This window comes from Solea solea, chromosome 1 (assembly GCF_958295425.1).
Source record: "Solea solea chromosome 1, fSolSol10.1, whole genome shotgun sequence".
Taxonomy (NCBI): domain Eukaryota; kingdom Metazoa; phylum Chordata; class Actinopteri; order Pleuronectiformes; family Soleidae; genus Solea; species Solea solea.
The window spans coordinates 11,042,271-11,064,782 of NC_081134.1; the positions used below are offsets into that span (position 1 = coordinate 11,042,271).

Here is a 22,512-nt window from a genome sequence, read left to right on the forward strand (position 1 = left end):
ATGCTGGCTTACACACCAAACAACAGCCCTCATAAATATAACTGCATACAGCACATGATTAATCAAATGTGTACTGTGAGTAGTAGCCATGTACCTGCATGTACTGCATACAGCACATGATTAATCAAATGTGTACTGTGAGTAGTAGCCATGTACCTTTTTACTTCCATCGGCTATTTTATTATCACAAGTCAATGACTGACTCAAGTTCAAGATATCTCCAGCTTCATTCTGACTATCTGAAACTACATTCAAGATATCTAAAAAGGACAATGTAGATATCTTCAAATGAGGATAATTAATGATATATTGAACTTGAATTATGACTAGTCATAATGACGTTGTGGATATCTGAAACTGGAATTAGAGATTACTACACTTCAGTTACAGATATCCGCAACTGAATTGTAGATTTTCTATAATGACAAACCCCAAACACATGAATGGCAAAAGTAGTTCGAATCTTGCTAGTAAAAACTGAACTTTGGATATCTGTAACTGTAGTTTTGACTAGTAACAATCACGTTGCAGATATTGGTACTGTCTAACGTTTAAATGCAAAAAACAGCTTGCCATAGGCACAAGCCCCATCTCCAAGGGCATTCAGTGTCAACACACACACACACACACAGTTAGCACAGCTATTCTTCTTTAGACACTGCACTGACTTCCATTCATTTGGACAGCCTAAACAAAGCCGTATCCCTAATCTTAACTGGTTAATGTCTAACCCTTACCCTAACCACAAATTACATCCTAGCCCGAACCTTAAGCAGTTCTTCAGAAATGAGGTTCAGCCTCATTAGAAACAGACTTTATGGTCCTGAAATGGTCTGTGTTTATGCCAGAAAGGGTCCTAAAGAGGTAAAAAATACAAGTACACACACAGGCGCGTGCAACAGTTTGGAATGGTTCTGATAATAAGATATTTTCTAATTGTCCCAGAATAAAGAAAATCCCACTGCAACATCAGAGACGCTGCAACACACACACACACACACACACACGCTGTGCTCGGTTTATCAGGGCCAGGCCCATCGATCATCCTAGCCTGGTTGCCCGGGTAATCCCGTTATTATTCAAAGCATGCAGCGACAGCTTGCAGAGAAGCTTCGTAAAATGTGTGCTCATGTGCATGTATGTGTGTGTTATGGAGGCAGTGGAGATTCCCACTGGCAACACACACCCTGGCTGGTCCAGGATTCTGCCTGATCTGCATACCTATGAGGGTGGACATTACCTCACTCTCACACAGAATGAAGATGATGATGATCATAGGGGCACAGGAAGTGGAGCCTGGCTATTTCACATTCTTTTCATTTCCATCACCCATCTCCGCCAACACACCGCCTCCCCCCGCTCCCTCCCACGCTTGTGATTTTCATTCAGCATCCTTCTTCCATTTTCCATCAGTGCTTTGCTGCATTTCATTCAGCCCATGTGCACCCCCTATCTGCTCGCTCCCCCTCTTTTTTTTTCATTCACATTCTGTGTCTGTGAGGCTCATTCATTCATAAACAGCACCACTCCTTACAGCAGCAAAAACTAGAGAGGAAGGGAGGGGGGGGGAAGTGGGATGGAGGGAGGGTTGCCCCCTCTGACTTAGTGACTGCTGCACGTTGAGGGCTCCCGCAAAACCGAAGACAGCCAATCCGGATGCCGAGAGAAGGGGAGTGTAGGGAAGGAAGGGTGAGTGAGGCGATGAAGAGAGGAGAAGAGGATTGGGAATAAGAATTCAGATGCCTCAGGCAACTCTCCTCTGCCCTCTTGGTTTCTCTCTCTCTCATTGAGTCATTCATTCACTCACTCACTCATTCATAAATTCCCCCATTGTGGGAAAATAAATGACTATATATATATCTTATATTATATCTTATATTATATTATCATTCATTCATTCAAACCACACAACATACCTCACCTGAAGTAAAGAATGCTGTGCTTGTCAGGACCAGTAGTCCTCATGAAAACCAAAACCTGTTCCTAATGAAGCAGAGCTTCATTTCTGAGAAACAAGTTAAGTTTAGGGATAAAATTGTGTTTGGTTAATGTTAGGGTTAGGCATTAACCAGTGTTGGTTGAGGTTAGGATAATGGCTTGTTTGAGGAGTCCATGGACAAATAGCTGCACAAACCTGTGTGTGTTATCAATTTAACACTTAATTACTTTGCTCCTGACAAGAAATGAAAACATTTCTCCCTCACTGTTGCCCATTATTACCTCACATACATGCAAATCCTTCACAATATTCAACGCCAGATCACAAATCAGGCATCAAGGCAGAATTGAGCCACTGTCAAATATATACAACAAATGCTCCTGTGAATGAACTACAGTAGAAGGCAAGTGCCAGCAAAAACTAGGACAACGTTACAAGCCCATCAGATCAGCTATGCTCCGCCTCCAGCTGCCAAAGAAAGGGAGGGCAGCAATCAATAAAAATGAAGGACCAGTGTGAATTGGCTGAGGCTCTTCTCTTGGTTCTTGTACTCCTCTGGAAGGTGTCTGCTACTTGAGGCCTCAATGTTATTGCTGGTGTTGTTGTTCCTTCATGTGCGAGGAGGAGGAGGACATGGAGGCTTGCATGCAAGTGCTTGTCGGTGCAGCAGGTGAGAGACATGTGAAAAAAACAGGATGGGTGAAAAAGATGAAACACATGCAGGAGTGTAGAGAGGAAATGAGTGCAACAAAAAGAAAATAAAGTGGGACAAACACCACTTTGAATTTTGAGTGCAAGATAAAAATCTAATTCTAAAATCTAATCTAAAGGTTAACATTTTCAAATCTGTAGTAATCATTATGATTATTATAATAAACATCTGATGATGTCAGCTGGGATTGGCGCCAGCACTCACCACAACCCTCATGTGGCGGATAAAGCGGTAGAAGACGGATGGATGTATATAAGTTGAACTAATCAATTGTGGTTCAAACTATTTTTTTGGACAGAAAACAACAAATAGTTGTTCAACACAGATGTATTTCACAAATCTGATATAAAACATTCAAAGTAATGGCCTGTGACCGACTGCTTCTCTGGAAGTGTGCACATCTCTAGTGGAATGCACATTTCAAAACAAGGTGTAGCTGCACATAATAACCCACCAGCAGTTTGTTGATCTCCCACAGCTCCCAGTACTGTTGTAAACACCTCTGCTCCAGCTATATATAAACAGAACTGGCTCAGAAAACACAGGTGGACGCCTTTGATACCAAACACTGACACAAAGGCTGAGGCGAAGGCTGGGGTAGTACAAGTGAGGCAATGGTCTATGAGGAAAATGAGAGAGAGATGAGACAGAGGTTGATGAGGGAAGTGAAAGGAGTGCAAGGAGGTGACGGGAGGACATGATGAAGGAGGGAGAGAAGAAGACGGGTGTGAGGAATGATTAAGTAAGAAGGGGCCTGCTGCAGGCAGAGGGGGGTGACTTTAAAAAAGATGGACTTTTCGGAGGTTGCATTCCGTTACCATGCAGTAATGTTCTTTATAAAACTTGTAATGTCATAGTAGTTGGAGCCCTGTGACACACATAGTGATACATCAGCTGACTGAAAAGTCACACTCATGGCAGTTCACCATTCCTGCCAACAAACAGCAATTACGTCATCCTCTGAAGCTCAAGGGGCCCATAAAGTCACTGGCCAACAATGTCAGCAGGTGACCAAAAACTGCAGCACATGTAGACGAGTAGGTCATGTTCTTTTTTGCAAACATAAGGTTACATAAAAAGTTACATAAATTGACATATGAAAGTGTAAGTGACAGGGTGAATGGCAAAACTGTAGTATAAAGCAGCTTTGAGTGGTCATCAAGACTAGAAAACCTAGATAAATACAGGCCATTTGCCATTTGAATCCAAAAAAATATGAAGATCACAGAGCATTTAGTGCATCTAAACACAATGCAGAATTGTGTGTCCGTGCTATAAGACACCTACATTATGTTTTAATAGTCCTACAAACCCCGACAGGTAGATGTCCTTGTGTCATGTCCTGTGTACCTGCAGTGCACTGATGTAGATATATACCAGATACTCAGTTGCAAATCTCAACCGCACACACTGAAGGAGAAAAGAGCTGTTACATCATTACCACCACTCGCCTTGGGCAGGGAGGCATGAGTACTGACCACTGGGAGACATGGGGTCATTACATCACTGGCAGCCGCCCAGAGGAGGCCATTAAAGAAGGCTGTGCGGCAGGAGGGAACTGGACCAAGCGCGAGCCGATCATTGCTCACGCACATGCAGGTCAGGTAGGAGCGTCAGTGTGCGATTGACGCAATTCAGAGGCACAGACAACCCTGGAGCCCTTCAGCTTACCACACAGGCAACCCAGCCAGTAATAATGAACATTAGTTATGTCACACACTGCTCTTATAAAGTTATATAACATTAGCATCAAAATGTACATTTATCTTTCTATATCATGACTTACTTTATTATATTCGTTTACTGGTTTAGTTAAATGGGGACAGCACACGTCGATAATATTTCTGTAAATGTGCCAGAGCAAACCAACAGGTTACTTTTCATCTGTAGTCACTGGACAGACCTAACATGATTTAAAATGAAATACTAAATTACACATTACTCAATGTTTTACTCAAGTAAGCAGAACAGTAATAAAATACATGGACCTTAAGAAAATCAATTTTAGGAAACATATTTCAGAACGAGGGGTGGGAATCAAAGGGTACCTCATGATACGATACATGGTCCACAATTCATCGAAATGTTATATATGTTATTTAAGTAGGTATACATTTTATCAAAATTCCCACACACAACATATTCTATAGGCTGAAGAAAACATCTTTGTTTCTCACTGACCTGCATAAATAGCACACAGTAATTGTTTCAAATATGTTATTCAAATGAAAATGAGAATAACTATGTAAAAATGACCTGTAATATCGCAATTCATATCACAATTTCCATCAAAATAATAGTAAGTAGATATTTATTCAAAAAGCCCTAGTCCACGATACCAAGGCAATACCAATAGCACCACATCCATATTTTGACTCACCCCTATTCGGGACACACCATTACATTAGCAGCTACTAAATACATGTCAAATTCAAAACATACAACACAACATTTAGCAACACGTAACAATATGTGCTACACAGTTAAAACCATCGTTAGAAAATATACATAACAGAAATACAAGAGACGATGCATGCATAGAATATAAACTACAGTCTGACACAGCAAAGTACAACGAAAGACGTGTGTAGGTGAATGAAAGCAGACAGATGTTCAGAATAGACTCAAGAGTTAACAGACCTGAATACTAATCAAGCATTCCTTTAAATGTGCTCTAAATAAACTGAGCATGTCTAGTTGGGATACAGTTCTTAAGTGTAACTTAAGTTATTGTACATTAACTTCCTGCAGTATATTCAAGCAAAAATAACACCGATGACCTGATGTCAACAAGGCTGAGGTGGGTGTTTGAGTGGGCAGCACAGCCTCGTAGCGGATGACTTGATTTTATGTAATGATTTTACCACTTGGTTGGATCACGATGCACCGGTGGATCGATACTTAATGCCATTTTGAGAATTTGTCTTTACATAACACAAAGTAAAGAGTAAAAATGAATCATTTCTACATCTGTTTATTTATGAGAAAAGGTGAAAACTGGAAATGTTAAAAGTAGGGCTGCAACTAATGTTTATTTTTCATTAGCGATTCATTAATGTGGATTATCTAAATTCATGGATTCATTTGTTTCTGTTGTTATTATTTCTTCGGAGGGGGGGGGTAAAGCTAACATTTTAATATCAATATTAATGTCTTACAGGAGCAGAGAAACCAGAAATTGTACAGTATATAATATAATATATTTAGTACTAGTAGTAATTAATTGTGATAGTCCTAGTTAGAACTTGGAACACAGTGGACTCTGCTTGGTGTAAATGGGAACAGAAACGCTCCCCTTGCTTACATGTCAAAGCTCCTCCTTGCTATACTGTTCCAATCAGGCCTTTGCTGTATATTTTTAAACATTAAAACAATGTGATTTGTTGAATATCCAACAGTCATACTGTAACAATAACATCATCAAAGCAAAAATCTGTGTCATCACCCACCCTAATTGATTGGACACTTATACAATGCAGAGATGATAATATTCAGTTTAAACTCAGATTATTACGGATCTCTTAAAAGGGTACGATTGTGTGTGTAGCTCAAGTCTTTCTGAGGGGACGGACAGACAGACAGACAGACAGACAGACAGACAGACAGACAGACAAACAGACTCTGCTTTGTAACAGAGAATAATAGCAAAAGGCGGAAGTAGGTTACGAAGAAGGTGGGGAGCAAAATCAGTGAGATGAGGAGTGGAGGACAAGAGGGATTTGAAGGAAAACAGGTAAATGAGCATTATGGAAATGGAGGCTCAGCGAGCGCCGACAAACTGCGGATAAAGACTGGAACAAGATTAAAAGATTCACATGAAGAGAGGAGGAAGGAGAAAGACATTAAAACTGTCATCAGCAGGCAGCAAAGCATTAGACCATGCATCATTGATCATCTCTTCCTCCCGTCTTTCCATTCCTCTGTGCTGCTTAGATTATCTTAATGGAAATGACCTCCATGTGAGGCAGCTGAGTGGCCCAAACCTGATTAGTAATTTACCTCCCTTCACCATCTCTCTTTCCATTGTCCACGCATCTCACACACACACACACACACAAATGGCACCACAGTGCCTCGGGTCTTTCTTAACGTCTTCTCTCCCCCCCCCCCCCCCCCCCCCCCACCATTCTCCCTGCCAAGTGATGCCCAGGTCCCCCCCGGTGGTGATGATGGTAATGTATTGTGTCATTTCATGCGAGCCAATGGTCTCTCTGGATTCACACAGTGAAGTGGGGGTTAGTGTGAGCATGGCGATACTTGAGTGCTTCTAAAAAAGGGGGCCTGTTGTATCTGTACAACACGTGCGGGTTCACGCATGTTTTAAGTGGGTTTTCCATATATAGCTCCTTATCTGTGCATGTGCGTTGTTGAAAAAGACAGCAACGACACGTGCTGCTAAGAAACATGTGATTCCATGATTGTGCGAGAGAGACATAAAAATAGAGAGATGCTGTCTACGATGAGAGCTCTCGACACATATAATGGCTCTCCTTTAAGTACAAATCAGTTTGCACAACAACATCAACAACAAAAGAAAGAGTCTGCGCTGCCGTGTAATGCATGAGAGAGGCAAGGAAAAGATATTTCATGTCAGACTCCAGAGTCTGTGAGCCCACTCACGCCTCTGCTGTAGGTGTGCCTATGACGCACAGAGAAAAAGTGAGACTGTCTGTCAGCGTTCTGACTTCATGCTTCGAAGTACAGTTTTGAATCAGTAGGGCTACAGACAAGCTTCATCCAAATTATAAAAAGAAGACTTCAAGGAGTCATTGAGTTTGTCTGTATATTTGAGCCTTACAGGAATTTAAACAGCAGCAGCAACACACACGTAGCCTTTTATTTGTTGTTGAGCAAAAAAACACTCAGCAACTGAAAGCCTCTCCAGCTCCCCACATACAGTACATGCATGCACACTCACACACACACACACACAGCAGAAAGCCCCCGTCACACCCTGACACAAATTGAACAAACCTATAAACAGGACTGTGCATGAATAAACAACAGTCACATCAGCAAGACATAGACCACCCTAGCCCTTTATGCGTCTGTGGAGGTAAAACAGTCAAACAACTAAAGACCTCAAAAGGTGGCATTTCAACAAACTGGCATCCGTCTCTTTAAACAAGGATGATTAAAACTACCACTTCAATTGCCCAGAATCAGTCTTTAACTGCATCCTATCACAGGTGATTACATCAAAGTGCACTAATTTTCTCTGATTTTCATCACAAGTAAAAAACAAAAAAAAAAGAGTACAAGTACAAAAACATTTAATTAACCACATACTCTCTATCAGCATTAGCAATTTGTGAGGAAAAAACCATAAACCCTCACTCTTTCTTAGAATGCACACAGTAAACAAAGAGGTCAAATTTGACGTTCTGCTAAAAGTGAAAACGGCCCCAAAACAGCTGCTTTTCATTTCATACAACTCCAGTTGACAAACTAAAAATCGATCGGTGCTCATGCTTCAAAATGTTTTTGTAGCACCTTGTACAGAGAAGCACAGCCATGACAAAGGTTGTACTGCGGGTACAAGCCAACTGGCTTTATTTTCAAAAGAACAGCGACACCTTGTGGACATTAACAAAGCTTTCACTCCAAGTCTCACGTTTATAAACAACAAACTGTGTTATGACAATAAAATAACAAAACAAAAATGTGTAACGATGTATAATTTAAAGAGGAAACACATACGTTTTTTTTGATACTGTAACAACACTTAGGGACCACACTTAGGCAGAACAGGACAAAGTCAAAGTGATAAGACATGGGGTGTATACTATATACTTCTTTTTTTTTTTCCATAGCACAGAACATTAAAAACATATGCCTCGCTATGTACTTGTTAAAATGCATTTCTGGTCAGATTCTATTTTTCCTGTTCTCGAATCAGATGGTTTCAATATGAGTCTTTGAATCTTTGCTTATTTTGGACCGCTAGTCATAAACACTTAGCTTCTAAACATAAACAAACGTCTGTTACAATCAAACCATTGTCAAATCAAGACAGATGGAGGCAACAACAGCACTGTGTTAGTGAGACGGTTGTAAACAGGTTGGGCAATGAGTGAAAACAAACATGTCAATCCTACTGCTAAAAAAACCTCTGACGCAGAACACAAATAATGTTACCTCATTTCTACTCACGGGGATGAAAAAGAGGCGCCTTAATAACAACAAAAAATTACCTAAAGTTCTACACAGCGGCTTCTGTCATTGTTCAACAACAAGTTATTTCCCGTTGTTAGATTAAATTGTTAAATTGTTAAATTAAATGGGTGGATAAGATAAGATAAGATAAGATAAGATAGATGAGATGGATGGATGATGTATTGGAGCAGACATTAATGTATTCTGGTGAAATGAGTGGTGTTTGCAGACAGGTCTTCTGAGTTTAACGGCCTGTCATGCAGCTGATGTCAACGCATCAGGTGTTCAATCTGTTAATAATAAGGACAATGACATGCAAATGACTGGGAGGATTTTTTGCACACTTGTCCTGAAAACCGTGATGATAGTATCCGATACTCATAACGACAAATGGTCACATGCATTTTTGCTTAACTTAACAGAATGAAGGAGGGTCACAGGGTTCGAGGGAGTGGAGCTGAAGCTGAATTGTCACACAGGTCACGAACCAAAAAAGGGATTGCAACACGACCTCCAATTCATAATATTTTGTGAAGAATACAGTGTTTTGCCCTTCTGAGGACAGGAGGTAAAAGAAATGACACCAAGTACTCACCAAGTATCAGAATGGCGTCTTCCTTCTTGACATGTTTCTCCAGAAGGTGCTGGAATTTGGAGAAGCTACCCAACCAGTCATAACACTGCTCTGTCTTGTATCTGTCATCCCAGTAGTCAACATCTTTGTACTTGGCGTTGTTAACGGGCAGATGGTCCATCTTCCCTTTAACATACAAATTTCAGAACGAAACACTAGTTGACTTTACTGTGGTTACATGTTGAAAGTTCATACTAAAAAAAAAACATTCTTCAGATGCTGTCAACAGAAAATGCTTTAAAACAAAGTCTAAATGTATCAGAACTCTGACGATTAGTCATTTTAATAATGATAAAGATTCCCACTGTTACAGTTTCATAAACATGATGACTAATTTACTTCATTGTTCAATAAAGAATGTTTAGTTGCAGATCAATCAACATCAAATGAACAGTTGTATTAACTCAACATAAATTGTTCAAGACACTGCACTAAACCTCATATTTGTCACACACAAAATCATGCACACACACACGCACTTTAGACTTTGATAATGTTTACATGCTTACGTTGTGCTCTGCACATGTACTGTATATCGACAAATTTCATTCATCTTAATGTTTATATTTTTCCTATATTTTGCATGTATTGTTTTTCTAGAGTTGTATATATTGATTTTATTGGTTCTCCTTGTCCCAGCCGGCAATGGAAACTATGGTTTTCGCCTTTTAAGGGCTCCACCAGGTTTTAAAAAAACAAATTCTGTTTTTTTTTAGAGTGTGAAAGACGAGGTGGCCACGGCGCATGCGCGGGCAAGTGTAAATATCAGGAAGGTCTTTCTCTCTCTCACTATCTCTCTTTGCTGCGTTCACACCGAAATAAGTGGCTAACACAATTAGCTCAGAATCACATATTTTGCATGGAGTTACTTACGGGTTTTATGTTAACGCCGAGGTGATTTACGTCTTTTTCTTTTTTTCAAAAAAAAAGAAAAAGGAAAAAGTAAGGTTGGCACAGGTTGGTGCCGTGAATGTCCACGTGCTGTGACGGCAGCGGAATCTAGCGTGGACACATCTGCAGCAAATGAAGGAGTGACATGAGCTGAAGTGTGTCTGTTCTGACAGTTTCACTTGTTTTACAAGTTAGCCAGAAAAAGAGCGACACGTTTCTCTGTGCTTTTTATTCTGTTCCCTCTACTTTAGGCAAACGTGAACGTGCAGTGGGCGGGGCGATAACGTGCTGCATTCAAATACACCGCCCCGCTGTCGGATATTACACCGTACTCACTACTTTCTCCAAGTTAATTCACTTTTCAGAGCCTGACTCGAAGAAATATCATATAACTTAGATTTGTCAAGTATGTCAAATATATAGGCAGCAAGATGACAAGCAAACAAGATAAGCATTCAGTGTTTAGAAGGTGTCGAAGCGCGTTTCCGCCATTTGAAAAATGAAAAAATATATTAGTAATAAGATAATAAGTAATGATTATCAGATAATTAGTTATAATTATGAGAAAGTATCTATTATGAGATAAGAAGTCATAATTATGCAAACGTTTCTCATTAAAATAAATTAGTCATAATTATGAGAAAGTATCTATTATGATATAAGTTATATTCATCAAAAAAAGTCGTAATTATGCTGAAGTATCTCATAAATATGAGATATCTAATAATAATAATATAATAAGTCATAAATACGAGAAGCTATCTCGTAATTACAAGATGTTAAGATACTTTCTCGTGATTAAGACTTACTAGTATATATTTTCATTTTTCATGTGGCAGAAGCGGGCTTCCATAGTAAGGGAGTACGGTGAAGTTTTCTAGTCCAAACTCTTGCATCAAAGAAGGCAAAGTATGAATAATTTAAAGGGATCATTTGGTTTCTTTGAAGTAAGGGTGTCTAAGATACTAAGTCGGTATGCCAGCCTTCATAATGATGCCTCCTGCCTGGAGAGGGAAGCAAATGAAGCTGAACATGATTTGATGTGAATGGTAGAGCTGAGAAAACATGATGTAGAAGGCCCAACTATATACAGTATATCACTGTCACACTGCAACATGAAAGTTCTGGTTCTCCCATGTACCTCTCTAAATGGGTTTTCAACTTAAAAAGTCAATTTAGCTAATTCTGTATGAATACTTGTTCCACCACAACACAAATGAAATCCCATCCTACAGCGATGGACAGAAGTGTCTCAGTCTCTCATTTGACCTCTTCAAAACTGAGGAGAGTAATGACATATTTTCTCCACCAGATGGTAGTGTCACACCGTTTTTTATTGTCATTATTATTATTGTTATGATCTGCTGTGAGCATAACAAACCAGACCATTGTCAACTCATGCCTCATTATCTGTGGCTCACACTGACGTGAAAGTAGAGCGATGATTAAGATGATTTATGTGCAGTCGCCTTTTCTGTGTCAAACCCACCAAAGTGCTTGTTAAGTTGCTGCACTTTGAGAAAACTGTCTCAATGAACTATTACATCACACGGATCTTTTTATTATCATGGAAGATGAGTGTGCCCATTTTTGCCTAAATGGGCACACTCATCTCTCTTCAGTAATCTAGGGAGAAGAAGAGCAATGCAGAGTCTCTTTATCCATTTATAACTTTAAAATATAGACTACACATCTACACAGACTGCACTCTTCATTCATAAAATCTGTTACTTGGAGGATATTGCCACTGTCACAGCTTTTAACACGAGGATACAAGGTACATGGTTCACGATACCAATAATATCACAATACAACGATTATGTGAGACAATCATACAGTGATACTGATACATCCCGATATCTGTCTATCTAAAGAAAACAAAACATTAACGTGAAAAGTTCATGTTGCAGGATTTCTCTATTTATTCACAACATAGAGAACAAAGGTCATAAAGTCTATGTATTGATAGCTTTCTTTCCACCATAAACTCCCTCTTCTTCGGCCTAATTCGTTTGAGCAGCGCCACCGTGAGGACACATGAAGTAGCGATGCCCGGCGAGTGAAACTAGCAGGGACTGTTGACTTTAGAGCACCTTCATTTATAAATCAAAATATCAATGTGTGCCCTGGCGTATTGATTATCTTATTGCACAAGGTAGGACAGCGATATATCACAAAATCGATATTTTGAACCACCCCTACTTAACACATTATTTTAATCTTTTAAATCTTTCAAAGGCAATAGCTTGGTCAACAGCAGATAATATATATGCAATCATATCTGATTCATGCAATTGTTATGTTTAGGAAAATCCTAATATGATCAAATGAATAAAATGATGTTGCCAATGCCAATTTAGTTTTTTTAATTTCCTGAAACAATGTCTGGATCACCACCAAATCTGTCCAAGTCAAGACAACTTTTTTTCATAGAACAAATTTAAAAACAACCAAGGTTGACCAAAGTATTTTACAGATTTAAAAGCACAGCGACATAAAAGGTATAAAACTAATCTAAAATCAATACAAATAGAAGTAAAACAGTAAAATAGTGATGTAATAGAATAGTATTAATAATAATAATAATAATAATAAAAACTACATAGAAGTGTCTGGATTGACTATTTTTTATCCCGAGGTGAAGGCCCGAGGAGAAGACGTGGGTCTTTCAAAGCGATTTAAAATGTTCAAAGGTGGGGGGCAGATTTCATGTAGTCCAGAAACTTTCACCCAGATCTGTCCTTTGTTTCTGGAGATATATATGCTGTCCACAAACAAACAGACGACACAAACAACAGGCAACAATTGGACCTCCATGGCAGAAGCAAATACATTTTCCTTGACTGAACTTAAAAAGTCACAAAGCATTGTGTGTGTGTGTGTGTTTTTGTCCCCTTCCCTGCAGCAGACTCCATTCCATTCTATTCTATTCTGGAGAGACAGACAGATGAATGAAGATGCAAGTGATGTGTGTGTGTGTGTGTGTAAGTAGATGATCCTGAGCGAACAGGTCTTTATTTCAAAACTGGATCCAGTGAGACTCAGCACTGATGCGGACTCTCGGGATCCAGTTTGTGAGGTGGCAGGTGGGGAATAATTTGCCACATTTTTTTACTCTGCATAGAATTGTGGAGGCACTATCAGAGACCACGTGACAGGGATGTTCAGTCCCAGAAACACACACACACACACAGAGGAAGGGGGAGAGAGAGGGAGAGAGAGAGAGAGAGAGAGAGAGAGAGAGGTTCATCTCTGCTGCTGCTGCTGACATGGACTCTTGGACTCCTGGACTCTCCTCAGCTGAGAGAGAGTGCTGCTCTCTCTGAATGTAACCTCTGCTCTTTTCTGTTCTTTTTCTCTTCTTTAATTATTTTCCTCTCCTCCATCTCCTCCTCCTCTCCTCCTCCCCAGCCTCATGGCTTGGCCGTGCATCAGCAGAGTGTGCTGCCTGGCTCGCTTCTGGAACCAGTTCGACAAGTCGGACCTCTCCGTCCCCCTCACCACCCATAACTACTCAGACATCCCGGAGCACGAGGTGCACTCCGTTACCAAACAGCTCGCCGCCTCGTACCGGGAGCGCGCGCCAGGGAATCACTACTCAACCGCGAACCAGGCGCCCACACGGGATGGAGACGGGACCCGAGGATCATTCAGGGCAAAGAAGGAGGAGGAACCCGGAGTGCCTTTCCCCAGTGTCACACAGTACAAGCAGGACTTCAAACCCTGGCCCATTCCCAGGAAGGAGAATTTCCCCTGGATCAGTAACGGAGGGAGCAGCAGTGTCAGTCCGGCGAACACTCACCTCAGCCGGGGTGTGAGGGTGGAGCGGGGCAGGGGGAGACAGGGGGAGGAGGAGAGCAACACCAGCTCCTACAGGTAGGACACACCAGTGGCGGGTGCTCAGGTGAAAAGTAGGTCACCCCTATGTCATGATTACTGATTAAAACAAGTAATCATAATGACAAAAAACTTGTAGATTGTGTGCCTCCCTTTACATCAGAAGTTGGAACAGATAGTGAGTCAGAAAAAAAATCTACGGTTCTCAAAGTGTGGTATGTGTACCACCAGTGGTACGCAAGCTTCCTCTGGTGGTCCTTGGAGGAAAATGAGAAATACTATTCTACCGTGTATACCAGGGTATGTGATCGGAGTGGAGCTGAGGAATTTTGAAAAAAGTTACACAACAATAATGATGATAATAATACTAACAATAATAATAATAATAATGGAGAGAGTAAATGATCTTATTGGGAATAAATCAGACATTGAAATCTGCCTATTTACACCTCTGTATTTCAAGAGCTCAGTATAAAACGTTTGAGAACCACTGCTCTGCATGATATTTTGCACAAATGTTTGCTCCCTTGAACCACTCGCCTTAACTCTCTTTTTATCTGTCTTATTCATGTCTTTGACATGCTGCAATTGGTAAATAAGCATATGTTGGGCAAGATAAATTAAGGGTTAAAACAATGATGACTAACACTAAATAGTAGAGGAGATCTTGTGAATTGCTGAGCAGATGAAATGCAATATTAAAGATGCAGTGTGTAGGATTTAGCAACATCTATTGTGAAGTCCATTAAAAACATGGTCGTCAATCATGGCAGCCTCTGTAGAGAAGACCCACTACTGATATAAAAGGCTGTGGCTGACAAATGGAAATTCTTACTGGACCTTTAAATAACAATAGACCCATACATCACAATATGTTTTTATTCATTGTCAACATAACAAAAGTTTAAGATGCATTGATGTAATTACACACTTTGAGACTCACAACCCAATGTTTACATTAAAGGTTTTGTCTCAAATTTGCTAATACAGATTTTTAAAACTACAATTAACCAGTTTCCTCAGTTAAAACTTAATCTCCAATTATCTGGCATTTTATTATGTATTTTATTGTGTGTTTTTTTGGACAAATCCCTGCCTCTATGTTTAGTTAAGTTTAGTAAAGCAGGATCCTATTAATCATTACATAAGCCAAAATTTAACCCCAGCATTCTATCTGGGGTTAACATTTAACATATATAATAATTCATACAGTAAACACACAATACTATATATTGTATTAACAATACAATTGTAAAATGAAGGACTCAAATATAAGTATACAAAAACTATTACTGGACAACATACATAACATAACATTTAAGGCTGTAGTTATTCTCCAGCACAGGACAACAGTACAGGGGAATAACAGTATAAAGAACAACTTAACAATAAAGATGAAAGATAATACATACATAATACATGGCTTAACTCTGGAATCTGAATAAACATGAGGTTATCAAATATAAATATTCTTTTGCATTTTATTTTAGTGTGGCAGGAAACACAATATCATGGGTTCCTATGAGCAAAGAAAAAATTCCCTTTCTGCATTAGAATAATACTCGTTTGAAGTTTCAAAGTCTAGAATGAAATAAATGTAATTTGCACATTCAAATCTATTTTCCTATCCTCGTAATCCCCTCAGTTTTAATTACGATCCACTGAGTGGTGATTCTGTGTCCACTGGAAACTAATATGAAGACGATTCAGTGAGTCTGGTGATTCGGTGTAATAACATAGAGTAAGGATGAGACACGTACAAATGCAGACTTTAAACACTGAATCCTCTGTAGTGCAGATTAATCACGTCTGTCAACGGCCATCTTTTCAAACTTTCTCATTAAGAAAGGGTTTAAGTGTGTTTTAAGTGTTTTTAACCCTCCTGTTGATGATGATGAATGATTTATGTCATTTTTTTTACTTCCTATTTAATGACTGAAATGAAATGGTATAAATAACGAGATCTGTGTTGGTGGTGTGAATATCTTATTTAAAGGGTTATATACTGTAGGTAGTCAACAAAGGCAGTTAAAATGCCTGACACATAAACGTTAATTATAATTTAATTTAAATTGAATGATAGTCATTTTCTTGAGGTTAGAAAAATTGAGGATTTAAGCCGAATCCACGAAAACCTTCTTTTCAGTGCAGTTATTTTGATAGACTTTAACCCTTAGCTGCATCAGTGGTAATTTGCCGTTGGAATAATACACAACTCCTTATATGGACAACCTGTTTATAGGTCACATATGCAGGCTTTAAAAAAAATGCATTCTTACGTGTTGTTGAGTCAAAGTTATGATTAATTTTTCATATCGCATTTTGAGTAGCGATATAAAGTAGCAATAATTGTGCAGAAGTCACAAAATTAGACCGTTTTCTTTTTGTTCATAAAAACGAGCCAAGCTAACTTTGGACTGTGGCGTATTTCCAGATTTCACAAATTCAATCCGATTTGACACATTTTGAGTACTTTTTGCTCAGGTGTGTTTATACAGTTGGTGAAATCAGATTACCTATAGGTTGGAAAAAACCTATAGGTAAGGGTTAAGAAGCTCATGCTTACTAAACTGATCTGCATGCATCTGTAAGTCCCTTCGTAAACAAGCCAGATATAAAGTTTTCTCTGCACTGAGCTTCCGTCTCCTCCTCCAGGCATGAGTACAGGCCGTGGACGGGAGCGAAACCAGCCAAAAGTACAAAAAAAACTCCTCCAGCTCAATATTCCAGCCCGGGCACAGAGTCCTCCCACACCCTGTGTGAGACCAGCTACCAGGCTGCCTACAGTGTGGACATCTACAGGTCCTCAGCGCTGCAACAGCAGGAGCACGCCATCCCGTCCGCTGCCTCTAACGTACAACCTGCTGCTGTCCCCCTGTCCATGCCCTCTGGCCTGCATGTTGCCACCTCACCCAGCTCCTCCAGCCTCCAGCGGGACATCACACCTGAGAGGACTGAGCTCAGCAGAACAACTAAGGGAGAGGTAAGTAAGTCCAGTGTAAGTGACTTTGCTGGAGACATGATGTTACGGTGTTTACGTAGAAGATATTTTTAAAGAGTTCACTAAAAGAGCAACAAAGTCATCTTCTCCACTCGTCTCCCTGGTGGCCTGATGCCGCCGCAGCGTCTCAGAGAAGTGAGACAGCATTCTGTCCCTCAGTATCTCAAAGTGACCCAGCTGTTTTAAAACAGGCCACACACTGTGTTAGATAACACTTCGGCTGGTGCTACACTCACTTACTTTGACCTGAATAGAACAGAGACGTACTGTATGTGGACGGTTTGTCGAGATGTGCTCTACTTTGGTCTGAAAATAAAACAAAACTGGAAGTCTGAGGGGTCCGGATTAAGGATCGTGTTGGTATGGCCTGTATACGTTTTACTCCCCTTTAATTACCTCCTTTTAACTTTTATACTCTGTTGTGAGTTTTATATGTGAAATTGTCTCGTCTCTGCAATCTTGACCAGGACTCCCTGGAAGAAGAGATCTTTGTATCTCAATGGGACCATCCTGGCTAAATAAAGGATCAATAAAATAAAAACATAACATAAATAACTGTTTTTATATTTCATATACGTAAAGCAGTTGATCACAGAATGTTCAAGATTATTATTTCATGTGTATGAATATTGGGAAAATTCTCATTTTTACATTTAAGGGAAATAGAAACAGTTCAGAAAAGACGGCTGATATTGTGTTGTTTACTTTTGGTCAAAAGAGAAAAGCATACACAAACTCTCTGGGGTTACTTCTTGCAGTGCAGCATGAAGGAAAATCACTTTGACAGATGGTCTTTACAAACGGAAGAAAACAAAAACACATGTGATTAGATTTGGTCCACTTAACGTAGGTCACATGCACTTCATGCTTTTATTTTCATGTCATCTTTAATGTCCAAAGTGTGGCCAAAAAGGAGCATTAATGCTTCGTGGGTAGGAAATAAAAAAAGAATGAATGATAAAGGAAGAGCGGTGAGACAGTAAGTGTCCGACACCACTCACCAGTCATCCATCACAGCAGAGCAGCGCCGGGTCAGACTGGTTTGTTAGAATCTCATATTGGAAGGTGTCAGAGAAGGTTCGGGAAATAACAGCACACAAAACCTGTAGTATAAAAAAAGCAATTTTTTTACACAATTTTCTGATGAATCGCTTTTCCATTAAGTTCTAATACCTGTCACTTAAGCCTGTGACAGTAATGGAGGTTGAAGTGAGAGATTTCAACAGTCAGCAGGACGCGGACTCTATTAATATCACACGTGGCCCAGTTGAGTTCACCTCAGTGATGTGCTGCTGCCACTGAACACACACACACACACACACACACACACAGGTTTGCACTGCTATTCCTCTCAGGACACTGCAATGATTGGGCATGGACTTCCAGCCTTAACAAAGTGTTATCCCTTACCTTAACCATAACAGTTAACGCCTTACTCTAAAACCTCCACCTTAAAGACATCAAGGACTGGATGGCTTTTAACTCTAACTGAGGTCAGTGTGTTTGGACCGGGTCAGCTTGAAGGTTGTGGGTTTGATTCCCGGCGCTGCTAATTTATACATGCCACCTAAAGGAACACTTCAGCGATTTGCATTTAGCTTTGTATTACTAAAACCGGGGTAGTATTTTTGAAAAATTGTGCTTCCCAACCTCAGTTTCCCCTGAGTCGAGAAATATCTTCATTCTTTTCTTTGTTACGTGTCCACCAGTGACACTTGGTCCAAGCCTTGGTCTGAGGCTTGAAACTGCAATGCTAATGCTAATTCCGCACTTTTTAGACCCACTCGTAGGGGGGCGGGACCTCATTTAAAGCTGCTTCACATTACAGTTTTGACATTCACACAACACATTAATGTGCATCACTCATCTTTCATACTCTCTATCACTCAACATTCACACACTGCCGCCAAGGACACATGCAGACTAGAGGAGCTAGGAATCGAACCCACAACCTTCGAGTTGAAAGACGACGCGCTCTACCACTGAGCTACCGTCGCCCCACGAACGACAAAACTGTCGTGTAAAGCAGCTTATTGTGAGGACATTCAGACAGACGACTTTATTAATCCCTTTGGGAGGTTCCCTCGGGGAAATGAACACATTAACATTCTCTGTTTCTGAAGCAAACAGAGATGCTTCATTTAGCATAGAGCACAGAAGCTGCTTCAAACAGACTATTTCCATTCATTGAATGATTTAATAGCTAAGTCCAAAATAAGCTGCTAAAATCAATCAATCTGCTCTCACCGATAAAGAACTTGAGCAGCCATGAAATTCTCATTATGGCTCAAATCAATCTGTCAAATTGTGCGCGATAAAAATCCATCGCCAGATAAAAGCAGTCTTTAATTTCATGACACGCAGCAGACAATTTAGTGATTAGATGGAGTGGATGCTTTTGTATGATGAGAGAGCCGTTGGGGGGGTTTTGTTTTGGTTTTTTTCTACAAGGAAAGCAGATTTATGAGGACAGGCTGTGTAATCCACAGTCTGTCAGGGCTGAGTGAGACAAAAAGTGGCGACGGTGAAACACATTTAACATGCAGAGTGGAAAGCCTTATTCTGGGCTGTTTCACACAGTCGGTTTAGAGACAGCAGTTCTCCCCCGAAATTTGCTCTCAGATCTCATTGGACAGAGCTGCTTAACTTCAGAACACGGCACAGTGCGCGACGGACATGCTGCTGACAATGGTTTTAAACTATGGTGAGGTTTAAACAGCCAGATTTAGAAAAAAGAAAAGAAAAAAGATTTAACCTCACTAAAACGTCACAATATACACACATATTTTACCCGTATACTCACTGTTTCTGCACCAAAGAGGCTCAGATACACTCATTCATTTTTGTGTCATCACTTCTCACATTCAGCTACGTGCAGGCAGTAATCCGCAGCCAAAACCAAAAATGTGTAAACATCATTTTTACGAGATGGAAGAACAAAGAGCTATGGAGAAACTAAGAGGCACACAATGTCTACAACAAGACACAGACTCACTTAAAACGATTACAAAGGAACACACACATTTCTATACTGTAGGCCTTTGTTGATGTTGTCTATTAGGGAAATTACGGTGGCCTTCATGTGCCAGAAAGGATGTTGTTCGCAAATTGGACACGTCTAAATGGACCATAGGTGTGAGAGTGACTGGTGGTTTGTCTCTATGTGTCCCTGTGATGGACTGGCGACTTGTCCAGGGTGAACCCCGCCTTTCGCCCTATGTCAGCTGGGATTTGGCACCAGCTGTGAGAGAAACATTCTAATCTTGACCCTCACGTGGAGGATAAAGTGGTAGAAAATGAAGTTTCCATTACTGAAATCCCCTCCACTGGGATCAATAAAGGTCTCCGGCTTCAATACAGAGCGATCTGTTTTCTGTTGTTCTTGTTGTTGATGATGATGCATGTAAAAAGTATGTGTGTGTCATTCACACTTGCAGACGTGAAATGAGAGCCATCGAGTGATCTGTAATGAATCAGATTTGATCAACATGGCTGGTAATCTGAAAGTAAACCAAGTAAACTATTTCATACTGAAGGGATTATACACTTCTACAAACACACTCATGGGTAGTATATTCAATTGCAGCCAATAAACTCCCCTAAATGTTACACACTGGACATTTTATGTGCTTTGTTTGACGTTTATTACACTGAAGATGTAATTGTCTTAACACAACTCTGTTTCCAGGTCCATCCATTAAACTGTACCTCAGTCTGGATCCCTGCAGCTACCTCCCTCTGGGCTTCAATGTTTCCTCTCTCTACCTATTTTAGTCCTCACCGCTTAACATCTACACCCCTTAAACCAGACGCTCTCTTCTGTCCCCCCTCCCCCCCACCACCTTTTTTCACTTGGACCTTCTCACTTTTCCCACGCTGCCCAGGACTACAGATGGGTGTTCTCTGCCAAGTTGGCAGGTCTCTCTCAGGCTGGCAGGGTTGCATTCAAGAAGAGCAGAGCAGAAATGAACGGGGGGGGGGGGGGGGGGGGGGAAGAGGATGAGGCAAGAGGAATGAGATGCGGTGTACGGCAGTGAAAAGGCAGGGAGGAGGCTCCGTGTGATGGATTATCTGTTGCAGTGCAACGTTGCAATAGGTTAAAAGGGAGATGGGTGCTAGGCAGAGCACAAAACATAGTTTCTGTGTGGGTTGTTGGGGTGGTGGACGACACTGACACACCAGTCTGACTATGGGAACAATGTGTACTGGCATCCCTGCCACCCACGGCGCTGTATACTCACACTCGAGAGTTGAGTGTACTTTTAAGAGCTGTTGGAAGAGCAAAGTGTGATAAAAGCAGCCATCCATCCATCTTCTACTGCTTTATCCTCCACATAGGGCGATAGGCGAGGTACACCCTGGACAGGTGGCCAGTCCATCACAGGGCCACATAGAGATAAACAACCACTCACTCTCAAACCTATGGTCAATTCAGTGTGTTCAATTTACTTAATCCAGAAATCTGCAAACCGGAGAACCCGGAGAAAACCCGCGCACACACGTGGAGAACATGCAAACTCCATGCAGAAAAGCTCTTGTTCCGACTGGGTCGCAAACCCGGGTCTTCTTGCTGCAAAGGCAAGAGTGCCAGCCACTACACCAACCGCGTGATGAAAGCAGCCACCCTTCTAAACTGAAGTACCACAGCTTTACAGTGACATATCGTATAATAGCTTTAAACGATGTGACTCCAATGTGGACATTTGTGTGGTCAGGCTCTGAGAACAGCTGCCATCAGCAGAACATGGCCGCACTAATCAGGAACTAGAAATTCAGCCATGGTTGCTCAGTCTGTGACAGCGGCCCTTACGCTTTTTGACGGCACAGACCAACCAGTCTCTTCTCATTTCATGGGTGCACGGTGATCACAAAGCTGCTGCCACTGCTCTCTGGTTCATTCTCTGATCACCTTTAAAAGTTGATGTTCTACCGGTTTCTCTCTCCCTTTCCCATTCTCTCTCTCTCTCTCGTCTCAGGAGCATTTGGTGAGGACCAAGATCCCTCCGAACACGTCCGCGCTCTTTCAAAGTGGATCCAGGGTCTGAGTCCGTTGTCCACTTTCAAGGAGTCAACAGGAGAATGGTTTGCGTCCGTTCCACACAACACAAGAATCTATGCAAGGGAATGTACTGTTGGAAAGCCTGTGAAGCAGCAGCATAAGCAGCGTCCTGAGTGGAAATAAGAGAAGACACCCCCTCCCCACCTAAACACTCCTCCCTGCCCGTTGCTATGGAAATGACCATGCATGAAAAAAAAAAGAAGCTTGTTTTTGTTGTGGTTATAGAGGCACAAAAAAAAGGCCGTTACGTGTTTGCGTGTGCACATAAAGCCGAGTGACAAAG

The 22,512-nt window shown here is 40.9% G+C and overlaps 2 protein-coding genes across 2 annotated transcripts in view; one reads left to right on the plus strand and one right to left on the minus strand.

Annotated features, from left to right (window-relative positions):
- The window catches only part of ece2a (endothelin converting enzyme 2a), a 62,431-nt gene extending 51,834 nt beyond the window's left edge, over positions 1-10,597 (minus strand). The window contains exons 1-2 of the mRNA XM_058640590.1: positions 10,315-10,597; positions 9,403-9,567 (exon numbers count right to left, since the gene is read on the minus strand). Of these exons, the coding sequence (XP_058496573.1) occupies positions 9,403-9,562 (160 nt within the window). The 5' untranslated portion in view covers positions 9,563-9,567; positions 10,315-10,597. The remainder of the gene's footprint in view (positions 1-9,402; positions 9,568-10,314) is intronic.
- Positions 10,598-13,570: 2,973 nt separating this feature from the next.
- map6d1 (MAP6 domain containing 1) lies at positions 13,571-22,499 on the plus strand. Its single transcript, XM_058613097.1, has 3 exons — positions 13,571-14,208; positions 16,825-17,152; positions 22,147-22,499. The coding sequence occupies exons 1-3, from the start codon at positions 13,748-13,750 to the stop codon at positions 22,213-22,215; spliced, it is 858 nt and encodes a 285-aa protein (XP_058469080.1). The 5' UTR covers positions 13,571-13,747; the 3' UTR covers positions 22,216-22,499.
- Positions 22,500-22,512: the final 13 nt, after the last annotated feature.

What these genes read in the sequence shown, in the direction of transcription:
- map6d1 (XM_058613097.1), top strand. Translation starts at nt 13,748, where the DNA reads ATGGCTTGGCCGTGCATCAGCAGAGTGTGCTGCCTGGCTCGCTTCTGG. An exon ending in AGCAACACCAGCTCCTACAG is followed by an intron (nt 14,209 to 16,824) that starts GTAGGACACACC and finishes CTCCTCCTCCAG; the next exon opens with GCATGAGTACAGGCCGTGGA. An exon ending in GCAGAACAACTAAGGGAGAG is followed by an intron (nt 17,153 to 22,146) that starts GTAAGTAAGTCC and finishes CTCTCGTCTCAG; the next exon opens with GAGCATTTGGTGAGGACCAA.